Below are 19,923 nucleotides of genomic sequence, written 5' to 3'. Positions count from 1 at the left end.
AAGTTCAAATCCTGTCAGTCACATTGGGCCTGTAACTCGGCTGGATATCTGCAAGAATAATTAGGTCAAAATGTGGTGTAGTGTAAAAGTAGTTTGAAACCAGACTTCCATGATGTGTGACCACGAGACCTGAAGACTTCTGTTGGCTCATCTAGACTGTGAAACAAAGCATTATTAAAGGAAGCAAAGGTTTACAACATGTATGTCCCCAATCCCCAAAGCAGACACAAAGGACTGGAAGACTACATATTTAACCGTATTTAACTACTGTTTAGCATGCAGTGCCACACTCATAAAACTTTCTATAGTGTTTGATTAAACTAATTTCAGAACAGAAAATAACGCAATTAAGCAGTTTATCTTTAAGAGCGAGGTAAACAAAGAGCGGGGTTTGCTTTATGTGAGCGGTATTTTATTTTACGGATTTAAAAATTCTGTAAAGTTGCACGGGGCAACTTTCGTAACGATTGCGCGACTCCCGAGCGTAAATGCTTACTGAATGTGAAAATCTGCGCGCATGCACTTTGTTAGGGGGAGTGAGAGAGGAGCATGAATGGAGCAAAATGGCGGATCATGTGCAGGTAACCACAGCTTTATGTTTTTGTAGTATATAAATCCACAATAACTATTTGAATGATCTGTAATATATATTTCGATACGTTATTTGATATATAGTGAATGCATCCATTACGCAGTCGCCGTACAGGTTGTGTGGGATATATATGTATAGGATGCGGGCTGCAGTGTTGACTTGTGGCCTGTCATCGTGTAACGTTAACTTTCGCCGTTTAGCTAGCTAACTACCTAGAGATGCGGACAGAACACATTTTTGTTTATGAAAGAAGACGGTTTGAACTGGGCGATTGTATCGCTTGTACCGGCTAGTTATTGTGTTTTTATCTCTAGCCTATTTAAGGAAGTAACGCTAAACAAACCCTTCAACAGATATGTTCAATGGGTAGGCCTATCTGCTAGCTAGGAGAAGATGGAGGGGGGCTAACTTGCTACAGTAACGCTAGCTAAGTTGTTAGCTAGCACTAATTGGTTAGCAACTCAAGACCGCATTCGCCGCTCTGAACTAAAATGTATCTAATGTGCAAATGTAATTCTTGGATTGTGATTGGCTTGCTTGGTCAGACCTCAATGTTGTGCTATTGGTTAGCGAAGGAGTTGGCTGTTGCTAGCTTACAAGCAGCACAATACATTTCTCCCGCGCTACCCCTTTCGAAATATCATTGCGTTTTTACACGCTGTGAGCAGCAATGTCGCTAGCTCGACAGCTCGTGCATCGTTGTTATTTGGCTACTTAAACCACACCGTGCACATTATGCAACCAGAGCAATGTTCCACTGCGAAACTGACACGCATAGTTAGCTAGCATAGCATTAGCAAATCAACTAACGTTAACGTTAGCCAGCTTTCCAGCCAATTTTACATAGCCAGCATTCCAGCTACAAGCTAGCTATGTCGAGCTGTCATGTGGGCACCTTGTACCATTGACATTAGGTAGCACTTACAGCTGTCACCTCAAGCAATGAATACATAAACTACATTGAAAAATGTTTACCTGTAAATGTACAGCATTATACTGGCACCGAAGTTGCCAGCTTAATAGGTAGCCTGGTGGTTAGAGCGTTGGGTCAGTTGCCCGAAAGGTTGCTGGATCGAATCCCCGAGCTGACAAGGTCGTTCTGCCCCTGAAGAAGGCAGTTAACCCACTGTTCCTAGGCCGTCATTGTAAATAAGAATTTGTTCTTAGCTGATTTGTTTAGTTAAATAAAACACTTTTTTTTTTCTCAACCCTGCTGTGCATTTAGAGATGCTGTAATATTTTACAGTAAAAAAAAATAGTACTATGAAATGTATTACATCTTTGCTGTAAATGAAAATGACAGTATTAAGCTGGCAAATCTGGTGTCTTAATCTAAATGTAAGACAAACAATACATTTGTACATGCATTTATTCAAATTGGTAACAGCAAATTAACGGAATTGGCAAAAGAAGTAACAACAGTTAACACATTTAACCAAATAGGAGCATCATTACCACACTAATTTAAAAATTATATAAGTGTAAAAAGAGGTATCATTTGAGCTTTGGAAACAAGTGCTTTCATAAATACATGGCTCTGTCTTTGTTTCACATGTCTTTGTTTCACATGAGCATTGTAAAATAGGCTTTCTTTCAATGAACCAGTCTTAACAAATTATGTTTATTTACATATCGAATTTGTTTGTCCAACATCAGTTTTATAATTTTTTCATTTCGTGACTGTCTGGAGTGGCCTCCTTCCACTGCTGTGGTGCTGAATCGCAGCAGGAGTGGGGCGGGCCGGCCCAGGTGTTACTAGAGAGCCATGTTTTTGTTATTTATTAGGCCTAATTAAAATGTTCATGCCTAGGCTAAATCAAATTGGAGAGGCCTAGATTGTATTTGAAAACGTGTTTTTGTTATTTATTAATTAAAATGTTCATACAAATAGCCTATAGAACAGGTCGTTTGGAAATGATATTTTACAGATATATTTTGACATTGTTTTATTACTGTGTAGGCAACTTGTTCTTCAAGGCTAAGTGTTTTAAGTGATATTAGTTTATGATTTATAGCAGGGATGAAGACGCAACGGACAATGTTAGGTTTTTATTGAAAAGCACGTCATGTTGGCATACTTTATAAAAACTTTACAGGCTAATTTCTATTAAGATGAATTGCAATAATCTGAATGTGATTTTGAGCACTGTGTGTGGATGCCCTAAGGCATTACGCACCCAATGCATATGGATGTCTGGTAAGTTTCTCAAATGTCCAGTAAATTGAAATCTTGCCGGTCACTTTGTCCAGCGCCAAATTTTCCTAAGGGAACCCTGTCAGGTGTACTAGATTAGGGTTGTAATGAACCTACTGGACGGTAGCTCTCCAGGAACAGGGTTGGAAGCCCTGGCCTACACAATACCACTGATTTTTTTACCAGACTCACAACCTTTTTTTTTCTTCTTTCTGTGCCACCGAATGTTTGCGTACTACTGGTAAAGTGAACAGGTTTAGCTAATACTGTAACATTATGGAACAATGTTTAAATTAAACAAATGGTTAGTAGGGAGAGGCTATACAGACACTCCTGGTCTGCAAACGGTTATGTATCTGTGTATTCTTTATGGCATTCAGAAGCTGTTGTACAGCGAGGCCTATCATCATCACAACATTTATTTTTGGGTGATGTTTTCCTAGGTTGTACGTCAATATTTTGCCGAGCAATTTAGTGAAGACAGAAATGGCTTGTGGCAACGTTAGCCAGCTAGCTAGCTGGTTAGGTTAGAAAACATGCAGTAATTCAAAGTTGGCTAGCAATAAAGATACTTATAAGCAAGTCAAACCAGCAGCTGCTGAAAATGTTATTCCACTTCACACCCACTTTACTAAAATAGTCTGAGCTTCATGTCTCACCCGACAGCATGAGATTGTTGCCTGGAACAGATCATTTTAATCTACAGTAGGCATAAGCTATTACTGAAAATAAATACATTATGTTAACTAATTGGAAGCCTCTGGTCAAAAATTACTAAGTATTTTTCATAATTTTACCCACAATGGAGTCAGTGTTTAATGCTGTAAAGCACATTTACTGTGCTTTCTACGGTGTTTCTGTTGAAATGACAAAGTCTTTGTGTATATCTGCCTCATGCTGTCCATAGCTCCTTTTTGTGTTTGTAGTAACCTCAAGCTGTCGGTGACTACTTAACTTAGCCAGCTACACTGCTGATGCAACAGTATCTGGCTAATAATTTTGTTGATAGCTAAGTCGGACATGTAGCTATGTAGCAACACCTATGTGTTGATTAAATTGTCTTCACCCCTCCCATGTTAATTCTGTGCATAGAAATGCACAATTTAGAGATCTGCAGTGTCAGTATTTAGGTAACTTTAGCTTAGCGGGCTCGTGAGAGACCCGGATAGATAGCTTATCAATAATTACTGCAGGTGCATTCGCACTGAGGGATGTGCTTTCTGGTCAGGATGCCTGACCGTGCGATGTAACAGTCTCTTATTGCGAAGTCATCATGCACGACACACACACTGCACGCTCTAGACACGCACATTCTATCTTGGCCTGCTCAAACCATTAGATCTTGACACTGTTCTCAGGAACCTGGTATGACATGCTCTAGGTAGCCCACATCCTTAGCCAGCTATGGACTACACAGCATCAGGACTGTGTATTCATAGGAGCCATATTAGTGTGTGTGTGTGTGTCAGCAGTAGTGTTGGGGGTATTGAGCTCTTATCTATGCGTGGCAGTCCTCTTCTCACCAGCCATGTGGCTCCCACCCTATCTATACTAGGACATACTGTACTATATCAGCAGCTAGCGTCACACTATCTTTGGGATTCTGCTGACTAGTCCTTGAAACAATATGGTGTCGGTCAGGCTAGCTGGGAGGTGCGTGATTAGGTAAATAGTTCTTTACAACAATGGTGTTACTGACGGTAGCTGAGGTGAATAGTCGGCAGCAGTGTTACTGGTGGATTTAGTGTCAGTTAGGTGGATGGGTTTAGTCGGTATGTCAGTAAGTTAACTAACCATTACCCCAGTACAACACACTATCTGGTGACTAGTCCCATCCAGCCCCTTTAACCACTACTACACCCGTCTCTCTCTGTCTCGCCCCTGTGTTTCTATCTAACGAGGAGTGCGTTCAATAGGGTGCTGCTGAATGTTTATTTTGGTTAACTTTCTCCTCGTTGTAGAAATGAGAGCGAGGCATGTCTGTTGTGTAAAATGGGCTGTGGTCTTGTCTTATTTCTGTCTGAACGGTCTACATCGTTGTGCCGTACTGAACACAGCTCAATACAACTATACACCCGTCTCCTGGCGGTTGACACGGAACGCTTTTAGTGCTCTACTCACTTCATGTCTCTCTCTCTCTCTCTCTCTCTCGTGTGTGTAGAGCCTAGCCCAGTTAGAGATCCTATGTAAGCAGCTGTACGAGACAACAGAGACGGGGGTGAGGCTGCAGGCAGAGAAAGCCCTGGTGGAGTTCACTAACAGCCCCGACTGTCTCAGCAAGTGTCAGTTACTACTGGAGAGAGGCAGCGTGAGTAGTATACACACACACACTGACGCTATATCAATAAACTGTTGATATTACATTATTACTTTATCAAAAAAAGCTCCGCTGATGTTGCGGTGTCTCCTGTCTATGCCTGTATCCCCATATTCCCCTCTTTCTCTCTCCAGTCTTCCTACTCTCAACTCCTTGCAGCTACCTGTCTGTCTAAACTGGTATCGCGTACAAGCAACCCTCTTCCTTTGGAGCATCGCATTGACATCCGTAAGACTCAGTCACACACATCCCACCAGTCTATATTCATGCTCCACAAGTCAGTCCATAAGGCTCATATCTGTGTGTGTGTGCAGGGAACTATGTGCTAAACTATCTGGCGACGCGGCCGAAGTTGGCCGAGTTTGTTACCCAGGCTCTGATCCAGCTGTACTCCAGGTAAACGTCTCTTCGCTGTCCTCTCTCCTCCTCCTCATCCGTCTCTCCTCCATGTGAGTAATTCTCTCCGTGTTTGTCTCCTCCAGGATCACCAAGCTTGGCTGGTTCGACTGTCAGAAAGACGACTATGTCTTCAGAAACGTCATCGCGGACGTCACACGCTTCCTACAGGTACAAACGTGTGTCGCCAATAGAATGTGTTTTAAGCCAATAGAATGTGTTTTCTTGAAACAGGAAGTGAGCTGATCGAATCTGCCTGTATCTGTCTGTCTGTCAGCAGGACAGTGTAGAACACTGCATCATAGGCGTCACCATCCTATCCCAACTGACCAATGAGATCAACCAGGTACACTTACCTCTCCCTCTTTCCTCTCCTCCACACCTCTCTAGCGTAGCACCTCGTGTTATTGGCATATTCAACAGAGTTTAAGAAATCTATTAACACTGTTGAAGGTGTCTTGTGATCAAGCCATTTAATGTTTTGTGATCATTGGTCTAGTAAAAATGTTAGCTAACAGGTTAGCAATTAGCTAAAAAAAAGAATACATCCTGTATTATCGGCATGCAGTCCCCAGTTATTGGCCACCGTACTATTTTGTTAAATTACAAGATCTGTCTGTTTTTAATTTAGTTTAAAAAAAGAGACAACAACCTCGTATCCAAAGTGTTTACTAGATAGTTGACTAGTTGGCTAGCCTTCCAGTAAAAAACAACAATGGCTTGCCTGTCAACTTTCCATTGCGCAGCCCAGCGCGCCCTCCTGTAGACTCTTAATGGTTCTTCACCAACGTCTTCTTCAGTGTTTTACACATTCATCTTATGTTTTGAGAAAGTAGATAACGGTTTAATATTCACATATACATGAGCATGAATAATTTAGGTAAAAGTTTGATATTAAATGTCTGGTCTGTCGTGCAGTCGAATTTTACAATATACAGCGTGTCCCACAAAATGTGACTTTTTTGTTGTTGTTGAAAACTCTTAAAACCTAACTTGCATAAACTGCAATGGAAATCGGTGGTCAGCTAGCTAGAAGGGTGTCTTTAGTCGCAAAACGCACTTATTTTCCAGGCCGTTTAAATGTTGAGCTCGAGTTGATTTTAATCCTCCAACCGCTAGAGAGTGTCCGATGTTAGGGGGTGTCCGATGTTAGGGGGTGTCCAATGTTAGGGGAAAATGAGCTACTCTTATTTTGCCTTCTTTCCTCTCATTTAAAGTGGTGGTGTTGTATTTGTTTTTGAAAGTGTGTGTGAGTTAAATCTGTGTTTGCATGTACAGGCAGACACCAGCCACCCACTGACCAAACACAGGAAGATTGCGTCGTCGTTCAGAGACTCGTCCCTCTTCGACATATTCACCCTGTCCTGCAATCTCCTCAAACAGGTGTGTGTTTAGTGGTGGTGGCAGTAGCAATAGTCGTAGTAGCAGCAGCCTGTGTGTTAGAGATTGTAGTAAGGTATTGACATTTCCAGTCGTTCTTGTGACCTGTGTGTGTAGGCGTCGGGTAAAAACCTGAACCTGAATGATGAGAGTCAGCATGGTCTGCTGATGCAGCTGCTGAAGCTCAGCCACAACTGTCTGAACTATGACTTCATCGGAACGTCCACAGACGAGTCCTCTGATGACCTCTGCACTGTTCAGATCCCCACCTCCTGGAGATCAGGTGACACCTTTTGCCAATTCTGTAAAATAGCTGTGCTGTGCCACCCATTACTGTGTAGTAACCTAACCGGTCTCTCTTTCTCTCGCAGCGTTTTTGGATTCCTCCACTCTCCAGCTCTTTTTTGATTTGTATCATTCCATCCCTCCATCCCTCTCCCCGTTGGTGAGTAAAGCTGAATGTGTGTCTGGTATATTCACTTCAGAGCATAATGGATGTAGTGTTTAATGGTGTGTGTGTGTGTGTGTGTAGGTGTTGTCGTGTCTAGTCCAGATAGCGTCGGTGCGGAGGTCTCTGTTCAACAACGCAGAGCGAGCCAAGTTCCTCTCTCACCTGGTGGACGGAGTCAAGAGGATACTAGAGAACCCGCAGGTATTACACACACTGTTGCGTGTTACATGTAAAACATTTGTTTTTGTTTTTTTACCTTTATTTAACTAGACAAGTCAGTAAAGAACAAATTCTTATTTTCAACGACGGCCTAGGAACAGTGGGTTTAACTGGCTTGTTCAGGGGCAGAACGACAGATTTTTACCATGTCAGCTCGGGGATTCGGTCTTGCAACCTTTCAGTTACTTGTCCAACGCTCTAACCACTAGGCTACATGCCCCTGTGCTGTGTGAAATGATGTTCTCCCTTCAGATCCATCCTTGCTTTTTGGGTTCTTTTTCTTGCTGACCCATATCTCTCTGATACCACATCGTGTGCCTCAACCAGCGCCGCTGTGCTTGTGTTCCAGAGCCTGTCAGACCCTAACAACTACCATGAGTTTTGTCGTCTGTTGGCGCGGCTGAAGAGTAACTACCAGCTAGGAGAGCTGGTCAAAGTAGAAAACTACCCAGAAGTCATCAGGCTTATAGCCAACTTCACTGTCACCAGTTTACAGGTACTGTGTGTGTGAGCTCCTATGCCTTAGTCATGTCACTTGTGCGTGGGGTGGGATGGTATGTTAGATGCAAGCGTTAATGTTCTGCTGAAACCTTTTTCCTCCTTATTGATATATCAGAAAAAGATTGTCGTTGTTGTATGTTAACCTTTTTATATTGTGTGTGTTTCAGCACTGGGAGTTTGCCCCTAACTCTGTCCACTACCTGTTGAGCCTGTGGCAGCGCCTGGCAGCGTCGGTCCCTTACGTTAAAGCCACCGAGCCTCACCTGCTAGAGACATACACACCTGAAGTCACCAAGGCCTACATCACCTCCCGCCTCGAGTCTGTCTGCATCATCCTCAGGTAACTGTCTCAAACTCACAGGTCAAATTGTGGAACTTTGAAACCATTTTCACGCATGTGTGTGTGTCTGTGTAGGGATGGGCTTGAGGACCCTCTAGATGACGCAGGTTTAGTCCAGCAGCAGTTAGACCAGCTCTCCACCATCGGTCGCTGTGAATACGAGAAGACCTGTGCCCTATTGGTCCAGCTCTTTGACCAATCAGCACAGACCTACCAGGAACTACTGCAGTCTACCAACTCTAGTACCATCGACATCACTGTCCAGGAGGGTGAGTCTCTCTCCCTATCAATCAATCAAAGAAATATGTGACAAAATAGCGCTTTAAACAAACATGTTTTTGTTACCAGGCAGGTTGCTGTTGTTGGTGTTTATAATTATATCTCTACAGGAAGGTTAACACGGTTGGTGTATATAATTATATCTCTACAGGAAGGTTAACATGGTTGGTGTATATAATCGGGGCGGTCATTGGAGGAAGAGTGTCCTTCGCCTCCACAGATGAACAAGATGCCATGGACGGAGAACTAGTCTGTCGGTATGTCCGCACACAACAACCTCACCCTAACCAATACCGCCACCTACATGTCCTATTGGAAATATTTGTCCGGATTAGGGCTGACCCCATTTAGTTGACTGGCCCATTGATTGGTCGATAGGCTGTAAAAAATAATGTCTCAACACTAATAAATCAAATATTATTTTATAACATGCTCTTTCTCCCATGTTGGATACGGTCATTGTCAACGGTTCTGAAACATTGTATTTAGTGCGCTGTAGAATTGGCTCTTTTCCCTATGTTGCTATGTGCATAATATATGGGGATTGAGGACATTGCGGCGGAGGCAGCAGACGAGGAAACAGCCCTTGCCTAATTGTCTAAGAAAATTGGGTCTATAATCAATAGCCTAACTGTTAAATGTGCTTAATAGCTTACTGATTCCGTGTGCACCAAGCCTCATGCAGCGACAAAATGTTGGATAAAGCAATTTCACAGATTCGGCTGTTTTTCTTTACGCTTTTCATTGCTTTAATAAAGGCTTCACACTTTATTTTTCATTAGAATAGACTGGTATTACTTATAATTTATTTAGTTTTGTTTACACCATTCCAAACAGGCATAACAATTATATTGTAATCTAACAGCACCTGTTTGTCACATAATACGCACGCAGCTGTCGCTCCTATACCCTCCTTTTTCTTGATCCCCTTCATATTGTTATTATGATCATCGTTATAATAAGTAATGTGATTATCATTAATAGGCTTTGTATCGTAGCCTTGTATAACCACCATCAAACTGGAGGCTGAAGACCGTGTCCTGTTTAGACTTAATAATGTAACTAACTTAGGCCTATATTTCAATGTATAGGCTACTGTATCAATCATTCATTTGTTCATGCCATCACACACCGTACGAGACATTCAGTCTTTTGAAATGCAATCAAGCATTTTAGTTTTAAAATTAAATTCCGGGGGGAGTGTTGAATAATTAGCCTAAGCAATAAATAAACCGCAATTCACGAATGCATGCAGCAGTGTTTAGTCTGCTGTAATAAAGGCTTTATAAATATATTTTTGGGTTAGAACGGACACTTTGTTTACACTTCTAAATGGTCAGAAAAAATTATATGGTAATCTAACAGCAGTGTTCTGAGTTTATTACCAGTGTTTATGTGATTATAGGTCAGGCCATATTGGTCGGATACGATGCTTACATGTTTCACGTACGAGAGCAAGGGTTGAGGGAATAGGGAATGTTTTTCCTAAACAATTTAGGGATTTCGGTAACCAAAACTTTTCAGTTAGAAACAAGTAAAACAACTAAATGGCTGTAATGATGGTGCAGCATCAGCACGGACAGCGCAATAAACAGTTGCTGTGGTACCTTTTCGCTGCAGTAGGGAGGAGAGCGAGACAACGTGCGCCAGTCACACAGGCACTCACTGTCATTTTTTTTTAAAGTGTGACCATCGGGCTCTTTTGAGTCATCTGTGTCGTAATGATCAAACGGTGTGCTTAAAGCGTCGGACAAGCTCATTGCATATGTAGTTTTTATTCAAACACATAGGGGGTGTGTCTGTCAATAAATGGAAAGAAACATTTCGATCAGTGGAAAGAACAGGACCGCTCTCGGTCGAAGATTTGTTGTTGTCTGGGACAGCCCTGCTATGGATGCTGCAGCAGATGAATTGATCAGTGTGTGTGTGTGTCGTCTCAGGGTGCTCCAGCTGATGAACCTAACAGACTCGCGGCTGGCCCAGGCGGGTAACGAGCGGTTGGAGTTGGCCATGCTCAGCTTCTTCGAACAGTTCAGGAAAATCTACATCGGAGACCAGGTGCAAAAGTCCTCCAAGGTAAGTACTGTTACCACACACACACTGTTATGCTTCAGACCTGAAACGTGATCTAATGTTGAGATGATCCACAGCAATGTTGTGTCTAGGACAATTTCCCCCACCAAGGACAATGCTAGGCTTGAGCGGTATACCGTATACCAGGGTGTTTGGAAAAAGCCACAGGATGGTTTTTCTTTGCAGTTTTTCAATACACTTGAATAGCTACTTTTTAAGTGAATACCTTCAGTCAACTTGTGCAATACGTTTGGAGATTAAGCTGATTGCGTTCTTCATTTCGCCTGTCATATTATGAAGCTTACCGTAGTTCCCCGGGAAACAGTTGAGCCAGTCACGTGTTAGTACAGTAAATAGCACAATGGGAGAAAGCGAGCTGATGGCGTTCTGTATCTATTGGCGAGTCTGTACCTGTACAGCGCACATAAGGTGAAGTTGAAGTTAAACGTGAAGTTAAACGTGGGTGAAGTTAAACGTGTATGAAACTACTAAGTGTTTGCCATCAGATATTTTGTAATGGATTTCTGCCAGTTAGAGCTCTGGATGAGTTGTCTGTACAGCTACCATTTTGTTTTCCTTTGCTTCTTACTAGCGATTTTACTTTATTTTTTTAAATAAATGAATATTTAAAAAAAATCCCCTCTGTTCTCCCATCTGCTCCGTGTACACATGCTGCATCCCCTTTGTTCATTTACACAATTTCTCTTGTAAATGGCCACACTCACCAAAAATGATATTTGGTAGCTACTGGCCACTATTGTATAACTTTATAGGCTGGATTTTCCTGTCTTTGCAATTATTTTATGTTTGTTTTCGCTTGTTAGCATTTAGCTAACAGCATCTGTGATTTCGCTATTTGTGTGTGCTAAATTTGTTAGCATTCTGGTAATGGATGCCCAATGGACTTTTCTTGCGTTTTTAGCACCCCCTTGTGTGCTATGCCAGTAATACCATAAATCCCGGGATGAGAGAAGGACGATATGAAAATCTGGATAGTGCCCAAGCCTAGACAATACAGTTTATCCTATCCTATTAAATGTCTGACTAACTTTGTTAATCTCTCTCCCTTTCCCTCCCTCTTTCTCTCTCTCTCTCTCTCCCTCCCTCTCTTAGACTGTTACTAGTGAGAGTTATGTGTTATATTTTAACTAGCAGCTCTTTTGTCCCAGACTCCATTGTCTGTGGGTATGTTAGAGCAGACACAGCCTTTCTACAATACAACTTGGGCTGACTGACTGCGTTTTCTTTGTGCTGGGCAGAGGCTGCAAAATGTGAACAGCCCAGATAAGTGGCGACAGTAGAGAGAGCAGCCCCCCCCCCCCCCGCGCTACATGTCTGTTTGGTGTTATAGTAATCCTCTCCTACCCCTTCCTAGTGACATGGTCAGTGTTACTGCTAACATGGCTAGCCAGAGAGAGCCCAATGGAAGTGGGGTGGAGGCAGGGGAGTTCTAGAATAATTTGTATGATGAGGGCTCTGGAATGTCTGATATTTCAAGTTGTGTATGTGTGAGATGGACCGTATGAGTCTGACCTGTCAGATTAAAGAACAATAAAGACCAGCAGATGATACATACATACCCCTCTATAATACCCTTCACTCTAATCCCCCCTCCCTCCCGCTACTTAGGCAAATCACCCTCAGCTCTGCTCAATTTAACACTCTACCACACACACACTACCTCACATTTTCATTTGACATTTTAAACATTTAGCGACTTATTTAGAGATTTCATCTTAAGATAGCTAGGTTGGAAAACCACATACAGTGCATTCGGAAAGTATTCAGACCCCTTCCCCTTTTCTACATTTTGTTACGTTTCTAAAATTGATTAAATAAAAACATTTTCCTCATCAATCTACACACTACCCCATAATGACAAAACAGAAATACCTTATTTACATAAATCTTAAGAACTTTTACTATGAGACTGGAAATTGAGCTCAGGTGCATCCTGTTTCCATCATTCTTGAGATGTTACTACAACTTGATTGGAGTCCACCTGTGTAAAATCCAATTGATTGGACATGATTTGGAAAGGCACACCTGTCTATATAAGGTCCCACAGTTGACAGTGCATGTCAGAGCAAAAACCAAGCCATGAGGTCAAATTAATAGTCCATAGAGCTCCGAGACAGGATTGTGTCAAGGCACAGATGTGGGGAATGGTACCAAAAAATGTCTGCAGCATTGAAGGTCTTCAAGAACACTGGCCTCCATCATAGTTAAATGGAAGAAGTTTGGAACCACCTCTTCCTAAAGCAGTCCGTCCTGCCAAACTGAGCAATCGAGGGAGAAGGGCCTTGGTCAGGGAGGTGACAAAGAACCCGTCACTCTGACAGAGCTTCAGAGTTCCTCTGTGGAGATGGGAGAACCTTCTAGAAGGACAACCATCTCTGCAGCACTCCACTAATCAGGCCTTTATGGTAGAGTGGCCAGACGGAATCCACTCCTCAGTAAAAGGCACATGACAGCCCGCTTGGAGTTTTCTAAAAGGAATCTAAAGAACTCTGACTATGAGAATGAATGAAACCAAGATTGAACTCTTTGGCCTGAATGCCAAGCGTCACATCTGGAGGAAACCTGCCACCATCCCTACGGTGAAACGTGGCAGCATTATGCTGCTGGGATGTTGTTCAGGGACTGGAAGACTAGTCAGGATCAAGGGAAAAATGAACGGAGCAAAGTACAGAGACATCCTTGATGAAAACCTGCTTCCGGACAAGTCTCTGAATCTCGAGTGGCCCAGCCAGAGCCCAGACTTGAACCTGATCGAACATCTCTAGAGAGACCTGAAAATAGCTGTGCAGCTACCCTCCCCATCCAACTTGACAGCACTTACGAGGATCTGCAGAGAAGAATTGGAGAAACTCCCCAAATACAGGTGTGCTGAGCTTGTAGCATCAGGTAGCCTAGTGGTTAGAGCGTTGGACAAGTAACCGAAAGGTTGCTGGATCGAATCCCCGAACTGACAAGGTAAAAATCTGTCGTTCTGCCCCTGAACAAGGCCGTCATTGAAAATAAGAATTTGTTCTTAACTGACTTGCCTAGTTAAATAAAGGTCAAATACATTTTTAAAAAGTACCCAAGAAGACTCGAGGCTGTAATCACTGCCGAAGGTGCTTCAACTAAGGGTCTGAATACTTATGAAAATGTAATATTATTGTTTTATTTGATATACATTAGCAAAAATGTCAACCTGTTTTTTTGCTTTGTCATTATGAGGTATTGTGTGTAGATTGACGGGGAAAAAAACAATTATTCTAAAATGGATTTAATGTAACAAATTGTGGAGAAGGGGTCTGAATACTTTCCGTATGCACGTTCTCATTAATAGTACACTTTTCTTAAATAAAGTAGTTTACTATCAGCAAATTCAGAGCCAGTAAGGGGGGGGGGGGGGGGGTGAAGTGCACATGTTTGTTCACAAAGGGCATTTTGCTCACACACACTAATATACCTCCGAGCTGAGGTGGAATGTACGGCCATGCTGGGGAGATGAGAGCAGAGTTGATGGGTGCGTGTTGTCTTCAACCCTGTGGAGATGTATGGCTGGTGTCACGCTGCTAGCAGATGATTATATCCTAGTTCTCTCCTACTTTAGCTGTGTAGCTGCTCTCTCTCTAGGGGGTGTTCCAATGGTTAATGACGTGTGTCTGTGTGTCCCAGCTGTACCGGCGGCTGTCAGAGGTTCTGGGGCTAAATGATGAGACCATGGTACTGAGCGTCTTCATCGGAAAAATGTGAGTCTACTGTGGTATTGGTACTAGTACTGGTACTATGAAATAACGATTGATTGATTACCATTTGTGATTGCAGCATCACCAATCTGAAGTACTGGGGCCAGTGTGAACCGATCACCTCCAAGACGCTTCAGTTACTCAACGACCTTTCCATAGGATATCCTTTACCGTGTGTGTGAAAAGGGGTGGGGTTTCGTTTTCTGTTATATTCCAGCTCCTGTGTTGTCTCCTTGACGGTGTGTGTGTACATACAGCAGTGTGAGGAAGTTGGTGAAACTCAGCGCTGTTCAGTTCATGCTGAACAACCACACAGTAAGAACCCTGACCCCGACCCCTAACCGCCTGAAACTCAATTTATGCCTTTTGATCCAGTTATTTTTCGGTAATGCCTTTTGCTTTTCTCCTATGTCAGAGCGAGCACTTCTCCTTCCTGGGTGTGAACAACCAATCAAACCTCAGCGACATGAGATGCCGCACCACATTCTACACCGCGCTGGGACGTCTGCTGATGGTCGACCTAGGTAGACACACACGCCTATCTACACAATTATCAGTAATATTTCTTATTTGGATAACTTTTCATTCTTTCACCTTTTCGTGTGTATGTGTAGGTGAGGATGAGGACCAGTTTGAACAGTTCATGCTGCCCCTGACGGCAGCGTTTGAAGCGGTTGCTCAGATGTTCAGCACCAACACGTTCAACGAGCAGGAGGCCAAGAGGACGTTGGTGGGGCTGGTCAGAGACCTGAGAGGTATCGCCTTTGCCTTCAACGCCAAGACCAGCTTCATGATGCTCTTCGACTGGATGTATCCTTCACTGCCCCCAGACCTCTATACACTCTCAATCCTGTCCTCTGACCTGTAACCCCTGACCTTTACTGACCAGGGTGTAGGAGGTTGCAAGGTTACAGAATGTTAGGAATGCGTTGTCTAGAAGAAATAAGACCGTCTGTCGCAGAATAGGGAATCACTGTAGCAGCGGAGATGTGATTGGTTGACAGTTTTGTCCTTAACCCCTCCACCAGCTACCCAGCCTACATGCCCATTCTGCAGAGAGCAATAGAACTCTGGTACCACGTACCAGCATGCACCACTCCTGTCCTAAAGCTCATGGCTGAGCTCGTCCACAACAGGTACACAAACATGCACACACTTCTAGCCCTGATTTTTTTTTTTTTTTTTTTCTGACCAAGTGCATCCCCGATTCCCGAAGGGAAATTGTTTTTGGCAACTGGAACAAATATGTACAATTTTCGATGTCGCACTTATGTGGAAATACAAAATATGCAATGCTACCAGAACCCTGACACTTCTCCCTCGACCTCTAACCCTGTGTTGGGGTTAAAAGCTGGAATTCTTAATGGTGAAACTGCGATGTCCGTTTGTGTAATGACAATGAGGGTTCTGTAGACAACGAACACTGTTTATTCCCCTCTGACATCATTGCATGTGCAATAGAACAGCGGTGTACTGCACTTTCTTTTTCATCACGATGCGCGACTCTCCCCAACTCTGCTTCGTCAGCAAAACAATAACGGCCATAGGGCCGTATCTTCAACGCCGGTTTCAGTGTAGTGCAACGCTGGTTGCACCAAAATATAAACAGCGGCTGCTAACAAAAGGCCTAATACATTGTCTGCAAAAGCGCTCAAGGAAATAGACATTCGCAAAAATGTTCCATGTTACACTAACAAAAGCGATGGCTCAGATTTACTGGGGAATTGACCGAAAGCTGTCCATGGTGCTGATTTTATGCTATTAGTACTGTTAGGTTCTAAATTAACCTATTAAAACTCACGGGTGATTAGTAAAGCTTAAACCAAGTTTGTTCACCCATTGGGTCAATACAGCTGCATAAGACAAACATATTCACACAAGCACTCATATGGGGAGGCATGTAGCCTAGTGGTTAGAGCGTTGGACAAGTCACCGAAAGGTTGCAATATTGAATCCTCGAGCTGATAGGTAAAAATCCCAGAGCTGAAAGGTAAACATCTGTTGTTCTGCCCCTGAACAAGGCAGTTAACCCACTGTTCCGAGGCCGTCATTGAAAATAAGAATTTGTTCTTAATAACTGACTGGCCTAGTTAAATTAAAGTTACAAAAAAAAATAAACCTTTATTTTTTTACCCTTTTTCCTATGCTGAGTCTCCTCCTACACATCTGAACAGCCAATGCATCTCTGTTGCTAGATAGAACCTTAATGATATCTGTTCTTCCTCACTTCAGCTGACCTGACCTCTGCCCCAAAGTGCTCACTCATTCCTACTCACGGCTGTCATGTTGACTCTTCCCAGAATGTGTCTCTTCCTACCATATGGTCCCTTCTGGCTAACAATAATGCATACGGACAGAATGTAAACGTTATACATTCCCCTCTCTCCCTCAGGGATATGAATAAATATATTTCATATTTTCAGAACCCAACACTACTATTTGACGCTGTTTGCTTGTCTGTCACAGTGAACATACAGTATAAGTCAGAAGTTTACATACACTTAGGTTGGCGTCATTAAAACCCATTTTTCAACCACTCCACAAATTTCTTGTTAACAAACAATTGTTTTGGCAAGTCGGTTAGGACATCTAATTTGTGCATGACACAAGTAATTTTTCCAACAATTGTTTACAGACAGTTTATTTCACTTATAATTCACTTATAATATAAGTGATAATTCACTATTCACTAATTCCAGTGGGTCAGAAGTTTACAAGATGACTGTGCCTTTAAACAGCTTGGAAAATTCCATAAAATTATGTCATGGCTTTAAAGCTTCTGATAGGCTAACTGACATCATTTGAGTCAATTGGAGGTGTACCTGTGGATGTATTTTAAGGCCTACCTTCAAACTCAGTGCCTCATTGCTTGACGTCATGGGAAAATCAAAAGGAATCAGCCAAGACCTCAGCAAAAATGTGTAGACCTCCAAGTCTGTTTTTTCCTTGGGAGCAATTTCCAAACGCCTGAAGGTACTACGCTCATCTGTACAAACAATATATAGTATAAAAGTATGGGACCACGCAGCCGTCATACCGCTCAGGAAGGAGACGTGTTCTGTCTCCTAGAGATGTGCGCAAAGTGCAAATCAATCCCAGAACAACAGCAAAGGACCTTGTGAAGATGCTGGAGGAAACGAGCACAAAAGTATCCAAATCCAGAGTAAAACTAATCTTATATCGACATAACCTGAAAGGCCGCTCAGCAAGGAAGAAGCCACTGCTCCAAAACCGGCATAAAAAAGCCGGACTACGGTTTGCAACTGCACATGGGGACAAAGATCGTACTTTTTGGAGAAATGTCCTCTGGTCTGATGAAACAAAAATAGAACTGTTTGGCCATAATGACCATCGTTATGTTTGGGGGAGGAAAAAAGGGGAGGCTTGCAAGCCAAAAAACACCATCCCAACCGTGAAGCACGGGGGTGGCAGCATCATGTTGTGGAGGTGCTTTGCTGCAGGAGGGACTGGTGCACTTCACAAAATAGATTGCATCGTGAGGCAGGAAAATTAGGTGGATATATTGAAGCAACATCTCAAGACATCAGCATTTGCTTGGTCACAAATGGGTCTTCCAAATGGACAATGACCCAAGCATACTTCCAAAGTTGTGGCAAAATGGTCTAAGGACAACACAGTCAAGGTATTGGAGTGGCCATCACAAAGCCCTGACCTCAATCCCATAGAAAATTTGTAGGCAGAACTGAAAAGGTCTGTGCGAGTAAGGAGGCTGACAAACCTGACTCAGTTACACCAGCTCTGTCAGGAGGAATGGTCCAAAATTCACCCATCTTATTGTGGGAAGCTTGTGGAAGCTACCTAAAATGTTTGACCCAAGGTAAACATTTTAAAGGCAATGCTACCAAATACTAATTGTGTGTATGTTTGCTTCTTACCATTGGAATTGTGATACAGTTAAATAATTGGTCTGTAAACAATTGTTGGAAAAATTGTCATGCACAAAGTAGATGTCTTAACCGACTTGCCAAAACTATAGTTAAGATATTTGTGGAGTGGTTGAAAAACGTCACTGTATGTAAAAATCAGATTTCAACTGTTTGTATGTTGACACCTGCTCGTCGAACTTCTCATTCCAATATCATGGGCATTATTATGGTATTGGTCCCCCCCCTATGCTGCTTTGATAGCCTCCACTCTTCTGGGAAGGCTTTCCACTAGATGTTGAAACATTTCTGCGGGGACTTGCTTCCATTCAGCCACAAGCATTAGTGAGGTTGGGCATTGATGTAGGCCAATTATGCCTGGCTCGCAGTTAGTGTTCTAATTCATCCCAAAGGTGTTCGATGGGGTTGAGGTCAGGGCTCTGTGCAGGCTAGTCGTGTTCTTCCAGAACGATCGTGACAAACCATTTCTGTATGGACCTTGCTTTGTGCATGGAGGCATTGTCATGTTGAAACAGGAAAGGGCCTTCCTCAAACTGTTGCCACAAAGTTGGAAGCACAGAATCGTCTAGAATGTCATTGTATGCTGTAGCGTTGAGATTTCCCGTCACTGGAACCAAGGGCCCTAGCCCGGACCATGAAACAGACCCCGACTATTTTTCTTCCTCCACCAAACTTAACAGTTGGCACTATGCGTTGAGGCAGGTAGCGTTCTCCTGGCATCCGCCAAACCCAGATTTGTCCGTCAGACTGCCAGATGGTGAAGCGTGATTCATCACTCCAGAGAACGCATTTCCACTGCTCCAGAGTCCAATGGCGGTGAGCTTTACACCACACCAGCCGGCGCATGACGTTGCGCATAGTGATGTTCTCGGCCATGGAAACCCATTTCGTGAACCTCCAGACAGTTCTTGTGCTGACGTTTCTTCCTGAGATAGTTTGGAACTCTGAAGTGAGGGTTGCAACCGAGGACAGGCGATTTTCACATGCTACGCGCTTCAGTACTCGCCGGTCCCATTCTGTGAGTTTGTGTGGCCTACCACTTTGCGGCTGAGCTGTTGCTCCTAGACGTTTCCACTTCACAATAACAGCACTTAAAGTTGACCGGGGCAGCTCTAACAGGGCAGAGATTTGACGAACTTGTTGGAAAGGTGGCATCCTATGACAGTGCCATGTTGGAAGTCACTGAGCTTTTCAGTAATGTCATTCTACTGCCAATGTTTGTCTATGGAGATTTCATGGCTATGTGCTCAATTCTATACACCTGTCAGCAACGGGTGTGGCTGAAATACCTGAATTCCCTCATTTTGAAGGGGTGTCCACATACTCTTGTGTATATATGGTGTATCTAATGCTGCGCTAAACAAAGTCACTACATAACTCGCTTATCATAGTATATACAGTCAGAATCTTCCCAATTTCCCTGATAGCCAGGCAGCTGTTCTTAAAGGGGAGAGGAGAGAGCATACAAGCTGGGTGACATCTTTCTGTCGATGGTAAAATTACAATTTTCACTAGCTGTAATAACCTACAATTATT

The 19,923-nt window shown here is 43.0% G+C and overlaps 1 protein-coding gene across 7 annotated transcripts in view; it reads left to right on the top strand.

The window, feature by feature from the left end:
- The first annotated feature begins 508 nt into the window (after positions 1–508).
- The window catches only part of LOC139408816 (exportin 7), a 30,412-nt gene continuing 10,997 nt past the window's right edge, over positions 509–19,923 (top strand). For 2 of the 7 annotated variants that reach the window (XM_071153170.1, XM_071153168.1), the window contains exons 1-21: positions 528–581; positions 4,948–5,094; positions 5,238–5,331; positions 5,418–5,499; positions 5,586–5,670; positions 5,780–5,845; positions 6,778–6,882; positions 6,997–7,162; positions 7,251–7,324; positions 7,412–7,531; positions 7,899–8,045; positions 8,218–8,390; positions 8,466–8,659; positions 8,821–8,926; positions 10,610–10,745; positions 14,412–14,485; positions 14,562–14,642; positions 14,734–14,797; positions 14,898–15,006; positions 15,097–15,292; positions 15,511–15,618. In XM_071153170.1, coding sequence (XP_071009271.1) covers positions 564–581; positions 4,948–5,094; positions 5,238–5,331; positions 5,418–5,499; positions 5,586–5,670; positions 5,780–5,845; positions 6,778–6,882; positions 6,997–7,162; positions 7,251–7,324; positions 7,412–7,531; positions 7,899–8,045; positions 8,218–8,390; positions 8,466–8,659; positions 8,821–8,926; positions 10,610–10,745; positions 14,412–14,485; positions 14,562–14,642; positions 14,734–14,797; positions 14,898–15,006; positions 15,097–15,292; positions 15,511–15,618 — 2,345 coding nt within the window. In that variant the 5' untranslated portion in view covers positions 528–563. Of the gene's footprint in view, positions 582–4,344; positions 4,452–4,947; positions 5,095–5,237; positions 5,332–5,417; positions 5,500–5,585; positions 5,671–5,776; positions 5,846–6,777; positions 6,883–6,996; positions 7,163–7,250; positions 7,325–7,411; positions 7,532–7,898; positions 8,046–8,217; positions 8,391–8,465; positions 8,660–8,820; positions 8,927–10,609; positions 10,746–14,411; positions 14,486–14,561; positions 14,646–14,733; positions 14,798–14,897; positions 15,007–15,096; positions 15,293–15,510; positions 15,619–19,923 lie in introns of those variants that run through there. The other 5 variants (XM_071153165.1, XM_071153169.1, XM_071153167.1 and 2 more) reach the window with 5 other exon arrangements.

The sequence above is a fragment of the Oncorhynchus clarkii genome, chromosome 5 (assembly GCF_045791955.1).
Source record: "Oncorhynchus clarkii lewisi isolate Uvic-CL-2024 chromosome 5, UVic_Ocla_1.0, whole genome shotgun sequence".
Taxonomy (NCBI): domain Eukaryota; kingdom Metazoa; phylum Chordata; class Actinopteri; order Salmoniformes; family Salmonidae; genus Oncorhynchus; species Oncorhynchus clarkii.
The sequence above is the reverse complement of the archived record's forward strand: the minus strand, read 5'-3'. Positions and strand labels throughout refer to the sequence as shown.